Source organism: Choloepus didactylus, chromosome 19 (genome assembly GCF_015220235.1).
Source record: "Choloepus didactylus isolate mChoDid1 chromosome 19, mChoDid1.pri, whole genome shotgun sequence".
In the NCBI taxonomy this organism is placed as follows: Eukaryota; Metazoa; Chordata; class Mammalia; order Pilosa; family Megalonychidae; genus Choloepus; species Choloepus didactylus.
In genome coordinates, this window is record NC_051325.1 from 31,502,059 (window position 1) to 31,510,533 (window position 8,475).

General features: G+C 54.7%; 1 protein-coding gene across 8 annotated transcripts; it reads left to right on the top strand.

The window, feature by feature from the left end:
- The first annotated feature begins 411 nt into the window (after positions 1–411).
- On the top strand, positions 412–4,594 carry GFRA4 (GDNF family receptor alpha 4). Of its 8 annotated transcripts, none has more exons than XM_037811629.1 (6): positions 412–753; positions 2,148–2,493; positions 2,589–2,698; positions 2,798–2,932; positions 3,623–3,714; positions 3,897–4,594. In XM_037811629.1, the coding sequence occupies exons 1-6, from the start codon at positions 567–569 to the stop codon at positions 4,095–4,097; spliced, it is 1,071 nt and encodes a 356-aa protein (XP_037667557.1). In that variant the 5' UTR covers positions 412–566; the 3' UTR covers positions 4,098–4,594. The 8 variants fall into 8 exon arrangements, with proteins under 8 accessions (XP_037667557.1, XP_037667560.1, XP_037667556.1 ...); XM_037811632.1 differs by having other exon boundaries at positions 2,611–2,698; positions 3,884–4,594; XM_037811636.1 differs by lacking the exon at positions 412–753 and adding an exon at positions 1,870–1,978 and having other exon boundaries at positions 2,611–2,698.
- The last annotated feature ends 3,881 nt before the right edge of the window (positions 4,595–8,475 follow it).

Below are 8,475 nucleotides of genomic sequence, written 5' to 3' on the forward strand. Positions count from 1 at the left end.
ATCAGACAAATCCCAGAGGAATACTGTACAAAAATAACAGACCAGCATTCTTCAGAAGTGTCAAGTTTCTTGAAGCTAAGGAGACTGAGGAACTGCCACAGGTTGGAGGAGACTCAGGAGGGACAACAACTAAATGTAATGTGGGATCCTGGAACAGAAAAGGGACATTAGTGGGAAAACGTGAAATCCAAACGGTCTCAGTTAATAGACCAATGCTACTTTTCCAGTTTTGTTAGTTCTACTCTGGTTATATAAGGAGTAACACTAGGGGAAGTTGGGTGAAGAGCACAAGGGCAACTCTAATATTTTTGCAGTTGTTCTACAAGTCTAAAATTAGCTCATGATAAAAGGTTAAAATTATAAAAAAAGGAAAAGAACAATGCTGTTTTGTTCTTAAAGTTAGTAGTTTATAACAGGATGAAAGAGACAAGGTTTCTTTGGCTTGTTGCATGGCTTTTGCTGTGTGAGGGGGACCGTGTGTGTTGGGGTCCATCGTGGCCCATTCAGGCGCTGGAAATCCATATTTATCTGGTAGGTGGAGCCGGCAAAGGCTCCTACAGGCGGGAATGCACCTGTCAGCGGACACCTGTTGTTCCACCACGCTGGGCAGGGAGTACGTGTTCTACTCCAGCTCTCCCTCCGGAGGTACCCGGGACCCAGCCGTGCAGCGAAAACAGAGCGCAGGAGACTCGGATTCACCGCCCGGCATGGCCCGCTGCCTGGGGCCCGCACTGCTGCTGCTGCTGCTGCTGGGTGAGCATCTGCGTCCCCGATGACAGGATGCAAGGGCAAGAGGATAGTTCCAGGAAAAGCAGAAACACAGAAAGGCGCTGGCGAGGGTCGGGTGGGTCTGCGAGGTGTAGGGACAGCGCGCCACCGCACACCTTCCGCTTTTAGGCCCGCAACAGCCCAACCCCTCCACCCCCAGCCTGCCGGGGCATCGCTGATCCAGGAACTTTCTTTTCCTAGTGCCTCCCCTCTCCCTGCTCTCTGGCCCTTCCCTCAGTCCTCCAACTTCAAGGATTTCTTCCCCACGTCCTAGTGTCTCCGTGCCTCACTACTGCTGTTCCACCTGTGCCTGCTGCCCCTTCCCCAATTGGGACTTCACGGAGGGAGGGGTCACTTTACGGGGTGGAGAGGACAGAATGGAATCGGGCAAAGTTTTAAGTCAGAAGAGCTCTTTGGGCTGAGATGAGCCCTTTTGAAGGTGGAGGCCAGGTAAGGTTGCTGCTGAAGGAGGGAGACAGGTAAGCAAAAGAACAGAGATGGGACAGAGGCTTTAGGTAACCCCCGGAGCAGGTGGGTGTGGCTGAGGCCTGGGGAGGTGCCTGGCGTGGCTGGGGGAGGAGAGCTGAGCGCCCTGGAGGGGAGAGGAAGCCCTTCTCCCTGTATCCCCTCCACGCCATTTACCCACCGCAAGCCCTCAGCGTCTGCCAGTCCTGCCGGTACAGCTGAAGGCGCTGAAGCCACGGCAACACTCACTATGACCCTCATCTCCAAATCCACGGCCCGCAAGAGGTGCCAGTGCCAGAGAGGGGTCCCACTCCCAGCTCTGAGGCGAGTTGAGTAGAGGGGTTGAGGAGTGGTTACTGCCCGCAGCATCACCGGATAAGTCTCTATTAGTCACATCCCCACAAAGTCTCGCTGTTTACCCCGTCGTGGGGTAGGGGGTGGGATCCGTGGGGGTGGGAAGAGCTCCGTGGACCCTTCTTTCAACTTGTGTATCAGTTCTTAGGGGAAGGGACTGGGGAGGATGGAGCCTCTGCTTCTGGGGAGGCCAGGCCCAGCCTCTGTGCGCCCCGTCCATCTCTGATGTGATACAGGGACCCTCACAGTCCGCAGTCCGCTTCCTCTGGGATGTTAATTACATAAGGAAAATAATACTTCTATTTGTTTAAGCCATTTTCTGCCCAGGTTTCTGCCTGTAAAGTTACACCCCGCTCCCTAAGGCAGACTGCATCCTCGCGATGGAAGGCGGGTCAGTGCCAGTCCGCCTTCGGGCCAACCCTTGCGCCCCTCCCACCCCCTCATCCTCCTCGCATTTGAGCGCCCCCCTCAACCACTGCCGACGGCGTGCAGAGGGGCAGAAGTGAATGGCGGGTGCCGGGCGCACGGAGAGCAGCCACCCTCATCCTCCCCTCCCCTAGGGTCCGCGAGCCCCGCCGGAGGGAACCGCTGTGTGGCCGCGGCCGAGGCGTGCACGGCGGACACGCGGTGCCAGCGGCTACGCACCGCGTACGTGGCGCGGTGCCTGGACCGGGCCGCGCCGGGAGGCTGCCCCCGCGCTCGCTGCCGCCGCGCTCTGCGTCGCTTCTTCGCCCGCGGGCCGCCCGCGCTCACCCTCGCGCTGCTCTTTTGCCCGTGCGCGGGCTCCGCGTGCGCCGAGCGGCGGCGCCAGACCTTCATGCCCACCTGCGCCTTCTCGCGGCCGGGCGCCACGCCGCCCTCCTGCCAAGCGTCCTTAGACGCCTGCGAGCACAGCCGAGTCTGCAAGTATGCGAGGGGGTGCGCGGGGGTGGGGAGAGACTGATGGGCGGGGCTGGGTGCCGCCTACCCTGGGGCTCACCGCGATCCCGCCGCGACCGCAGGCCCCGCCTCCTGGCTTTCCAGGCCGCCTGCGCGCCGACCCCCAGCGCCCCCGACGGCTGCCTGCAGGATCAGGCCCCCAGCTGCCGGCGCGCTTATGCAGGCCTCGTGGGTAGGAACGACCCGGATCGGGCGCTTGGGGGTGGAGGGGCCCTCTCTAGAGGCTGCCACCCCTGCATGGACCGATTACCCGCCCTCGGGGGTCCCATAGGCACTGCCGTCACCCCCAACTTTGTGGACAACGCGAGCGCACATGTGGCGCCCTGGTGCGACTGCGCAGCCAGCGGAAACCGGCGTGAAGAGTGTGAAGCCTTCCGGGGGCTCTTTACCAGGAACCGCTGCTTGGGTGAGTGGCCCTGGTGGAGACAGCGCTCACTGCCCGCTGCCAAGCTACCTGGCCGGGCGGGAGCCCACATTAGAAGTTACGAAACTGAGGCTCTTTGCGCACTCCTCCCTCTGATGTCTCCCTGCTTCTCGCGGAGACCAGCTCACAGACCCGAAGCAGAATGCTAAGGTTGTCTTCAAGGCTAGTGCTCCTGCGGGTGGGAGACAGGGAGGGGGAAAAGTTAAAACAGAAGTTTCCGAGGATTTGGAATTGAACGAGGTGAGGTTCCATTTCCAAGGGACACCCAGTTGTCCCACTAATGGTCCTGCCTGTCCGTGGTTCTCCGCCTGGTCTGGGAGTTAAGGGGCCTGAGTTCCCAGCCTGGCTCACTACTTGTGGAGAATTAACTTCTCCAAGCCTTTCTGTATTTCTGTCGAATGGGGATGATAACGGTCACCCTTCCCTGTGAGGCTGGCAGACCTTACTGCTCTGAGGCATTCTTAGCAGAGTTGTCCTCATTTTGGTGTCATTTCTTGCTCTGTGCATCAGTCCCTGGAGCCAATCCTAGCAGATGTCCTGCCCCCCCCATCCTTTGTGCACGGAGGGCCCGGGCCCATGCAGGATGCCAGGATCCCTCAGTTAATCCCTGAGGAGTGGGGTCCTGTACTGGGGGTGCCCAGCCAAGCCCTCCTTGGACCTCTCCCTCCATAGATGGTGCCATACAGGGCTTTGACAGTGGGTGGCTCCCAACCCTGCAGGACCGGCTGGGCCCCCGCCAGGACTCGGAGCACAGCCTCCTGCAGGTAGGTACAGGGAGGGGACGGTGAGCTGGCAGCCCCCACACTGCTTCCACACCCTTTGATGCCAGGTGGGCCTAGATGGAGACTCAAATGGCCTGGGATGAGGGTATAGGCAGAGAGCAGAGCCAGGCGTCTCCCCTCAAGCCTGCAGCTCTGTTCCCTACCCCCCAAGGTGTCCTTTGCAGATGGACCCCTGGAGGGGAACTCTCTGCTCTCCACACTCCTTGTCCTGGCCCTGTGGCACCTGCTTTGATGAGGACAGCAGACAGCAGACAACACAGCTACCCGTCCCACTTCTGCCTGGGGTCTTGCTGAAAAGGGACCAGCATACCTCCCAGCCGGCCCCAGTGTTCTCACCCTGCTACCCTGTGTCCCTGTCCCTGTAGTGAGGGGGGTGGGCTGGGGGCCTGGCTACAAAGCCCGTAGTTTCCCCTTCAGTCAGTTTCTTGGTTGTAGGTCCCTTTCTCCATTGATTTTGGGACAACTGGGGTCTTCCACAGGTCAAGGACAGAGGAGGTGCAGGAGGCAGTCATGTAGAGAAGGTCAGAGACTGTCCAAACTCTCAGAATTGTAGGGAATTTTGTTAGCCTCCCAAGCAAATAATGCTCAGGGAGTGCATCTGGACAGACTTGAAGGCGAAAACATCCTTGTAACACTGCAGCCTTCTCATGGTGCCCTCCCAGTTAGGCACGACCCAGCATTACAGCCTTCTGCACCCCACGACTAAGGTTGCCAGAGTGCTCCCTGTCCAGGAAATGCTGCTTGAAGGGCAAAACCTGGAGCAAGAATCCAGTCCCCAACCCACATCGCACGGGCCAAAAGGCCACCTTCCCCACTGTGTAACCCAGAGTTAGAGATGGCGCAACCAGCTCAATAAATCCATGTGCACTGAACTGCCCTTGCTTTCATGTGATCTGCGCCTGCTTGGGTGTGTTGCTGCTTTCCTGGGTGACCTCCTAGATGAGGTTGCCAAACTGAATCAACTCTCAGGTCCCAGTGACAGTGATTTTCATTGCTTACCCAGGGTCGATTCTTTCCTTCTTTGTTTGTGGCTCAGATGGAAAGAGCTATTTCCCAGCCTGCCTTGCAGCTGGGGGTGACCGTGTGACACAGCCCTAACCGATGAGTGGGAGTCATAGGTGAGGCCTCCAGGAGAGCTTTTTCAGCTGGAACAGACTTGCTGGCTGGTCCCTGCAGCCTTTAGCCTCAACCCTCTCCCCTTCTTGCCTGAACATGGTGACAATGCCTGTGTGTACGTGGAAACACTTGCCATTGTGGAGTCACTGCACCAGCCCCAGTCTGCTTCCTCTGCAATCTTAATTACATGAGGAAAATAATACTATTTGGTTAAGCCATTTTCTCCCCAGGTTTCTGTCACTTGTGGTCAAACATAGACCTGATTGATACAATCCCACCCTGGGATGCCTGGGAGCCTGGGATCACCCTTGGATTTCCTTAGGGAGTCCCACCTCACTTCTCACAGAGCCCAGGTCCTAACAGATACTTTAAAGAGGGGGGAAATTAAAAAAATACACACACACACACACACACACACACACATACACACACACACATACCTGCACATTCCACTTGTTTTCGTCCTTGTGGAGAGTCACCTTTGCACTAAGCCAGTGCAGCCATCCCCCAGCTCTGGGAGTGTTGGCTGCTAAAGCTAAACCCTTGTACGGTTACACCCTGCTCCCTGAGGCAGATTGCAGTCAGTGACTGATGGAATCAGGAGCACAAAAGCCTGGCCTGCCTGCTTCCAGGGGGACAATTCTGTGGTCTGTTCACGCTGCAGAGCTCCCCATGGGATCAGGTGGAGGCTAGACTCCAGTTGAGACCACATCCTGGCTTAGTTCCTTCCCCTGCCTCACCTGCTTCTGTCACTTCCTTAGAGGTTTCTCCTGACAGCATTCTCTCCAGGAAATCTTGGCATGAGAGTCTTTGACTTGGGCTGTCTGTCCAGGGAACCTGATCTAAGACACAGGGTTAGGTGCAGAGCACATCAAAGCCCAGGCCTGGGACTTTCCCAACCGGAAAAAGATCCACAGGCCCTGAGACCGAGTGTGTACTTGGCAGCTCATGCCAAACCCACAAATACTGCATCCTGGCAGTTATTAAACAGCCTCAGCTAGTGCTCTCCTGATCATAACAGAAACACCCATCAGACTGGCTTGAGTGTGTCTGAGCAGCCTGGGCTTCAGGCATAGCTGTCTCTAGGGGTTTAAATGATGTTGATTTTATGGGTCTGTCATGCCTTCCCTCTCCAGCCATGGGGTGGATAAGAATGCCACCAGCAGCCCCAGGTACATGCTCTCTGCTTTTAGCAGTCTCAGCAGAGAAAAGCGCCTCTGTCTTCACATTCATGGACCCATTCCAGGCAGAACCCTGATGGATGTGGCATGATTATGTGCCTCTTCTTGTGACCTGGGGAGGGGCATCGGCCCACCAGGATTACATGGGATGGAGAGGGACAGTTTTCCAAAGGAAAACGCTGTTGGGCAGAGAAAAGCTCAGTGTGCAGCCTGACCACCTGCAATACAGACAACCTATAAGTGGGTTGAAAGATGGCATGCGTGTTGGGGCCGGGTGGGATGTGAAAGCATTGCCTTGCCCTGGTCACCATGATCATGTGGGTGCCTCAAATGCAGAATTAAATGTCTGCTAAATTATTGCTTTATGTGATCGAGTGTGTTAACTCAGAGATAGAGTGTGTTGACTCAGAGGAGTAAATTATAGGCCTAAAAAAAGCAAATGGAATGACTTCAAATAAAAATAATAATCTTATAAAACAATAATAATATACAGGCATATACCTTCCAAAAGATATGGACGATAAGAGTGAAGAGAACCTATTTGAAGACAGCAAAATTGCTCCATGGTGACTGGTTGTCTTCCTTCAGTAATTCTCTCCAACTCACCCACAGGGTTTAACCAAATGAAGCCTCTTTAACATCAGACAATTTATAAAGGAAAAGAGGCTTCCTTATTGAGTGCAGGAAAAATAAGGACAAGTCACGACGGCCCCCTTTGCCAGGCTGTTTATCCCCGGGGTGAGCAATCCCACTGCCAGCTGGGAGTGAGAAGCCAGGGAAGGACGTGTGGCTGAGGGCATCCAAAGCCAAGGTCTTGCCACCCCTGGGGCCAGTTGGCCTATTGTGGGTGGGACATCTTGATTAGGTTATTGCAGTCAAGGCCTGCTCCAGGTGGGTCTTAATCCTCTAACTGGAATATTTTATAAGAGAAGCTGAGAGAGAAGACACAGAAAGGACAGAGAATCTAAGAGAGAAATACAGGGAAGCTAAGAGAGAAATATACAGAAACTCAGAAAGAAAGCCACAGAGGGGGAAGCCAAAAGCCAAAAGCATTGAAACCTGGGAAAGGACCAGCAGATGCTGCCATGTGCCTTCCCATGTGACAGAGGAGTCCTGGAAGGGACTTTTCTCCAGGAAGAGGTTTCATCCTGTTGATGCCGTGATTTGGACATTTTTTCACTGTAAACTTGTAATTTAATAAATCCCCATTGTAAAAGCCAACCCATTTCTTGTATACTGCATTTTGGCAACTTCAGCAATCTAAAAGTTTTGTTGCCTAGGGTTGTTAGTTTGGTTTCTGTCACTTTGACCTAAAAAAGTCCTGGCTCATAACACCTTGTTGCTGAGTCCAGCTGCAGCCCCCACGACAAGGAACAGGTCCTGCCTTGCTCCTCCACGTTAGTTTCAGCCTCTGCGTCCTGCCAGATACCTCGGTTGCTGTCACTCTATTACATGTACTTTTGGAGCCTGCAGCCCTGGTCCTGGGTTATAACCTGGGATTACGTTTCTGCTGCCTGTTGCCAACATTGCGGGCAGGTGGCTGGGGCTGGGGGTGAGGCAGAAAGACAGATGTTTGAAGCATCTGTAGATTTATTGGTGGAAACTTCATGGCTCATAAATGCCTGCTCTGGCTTGAAGCCTAATGTCTTGGTGCAAGATCAATGTGAATACCGCTCACTGCCCACCCTCCCCACATGGGTTGGGCCAGGCCACGCTCACAGAACTAGCTTTTTTTCAGGAAATGGGGACACTGGCTGACGAAATTTCCAGAAAGCCAGGAGGACAGGGGCTGTGTAGGGCTTCAGGAGAGGCCCCCCGAGCTAGATAGCAACTTGGCAGTGAGCCTAGCATGCTGGTGAAAAGAGGCAGAGACAGGTTCTGCCTGCGCGGGCTGCAGGCCTGGGTAGGCCTGGGTGGAAGGATGTCTTGGGAAACTGCTCTGCCAGGGAGGAGTCACGACCCCACACCAAAGGAGCCTCCAGTCCAAGGCAGAGGATACAAAGAGAAAAACGGAGTCCACACACAAGAAAATAAAATTCACACAAAAACTTGGGAACAGACCCTCAAGGAACTTGGATTAAGCAAATGAGGAGGAAAGCTCTAATGGGTGTACAAATGGGCCCTTGTAGCCAGAGCCTATCCCAGCAGCCCTCTCCAGCAAATTCCTGCAGCCTTTGAGATCATCTGGTTTTATCCCCTTTCTTGTGTGGGGGACAGTGGGTGGAGGGAACGCATGCCACACATGTCACACAGTCAGTAACTCCAGGCTGCAGGGCATGGTCTGCTCAGATGGAATCCATACAGGCATGTGTGCGGCTGGGGACTCAGATGCTAGAAGTGGCACTGCTGTTTGTGACAGAATTTTCCAAAACGATGACAGCTCTCGGTTAAGTTTTGAACAAAATTAAGTTCAGTCTCCCCTTATGTGGTAGTTGCATTTCTGGAA

What these genes read in the sequence shown, in the direction of transcription:
- GFRA4 (XM_037811628.1), top strand. Translation starts at nt 567, where the DNA reads ATGCACCTGTCAGCGGACACCTGTTGTTCCACCACGCTGGGCAGGGAG. An exon ending in GCTGCTGCTGCTGCTGCTGG is followed by an intron (nt 754 to 2,147) that starts GTGAGCATCTGC and finishes CCCCTCCCCTAG; the next exon opens with GGTCCGCGAGCCCCGCCGGA. An exon ending in GAGCACAGCCGAGTCTGCAA is followed by an intron (nt 2,494 to 2,588) that starts GTATGCGAGGGG and finishes CCGCGACCGCAG; the next exon opens with GCCCCGCCTCCTGGCTTTCC.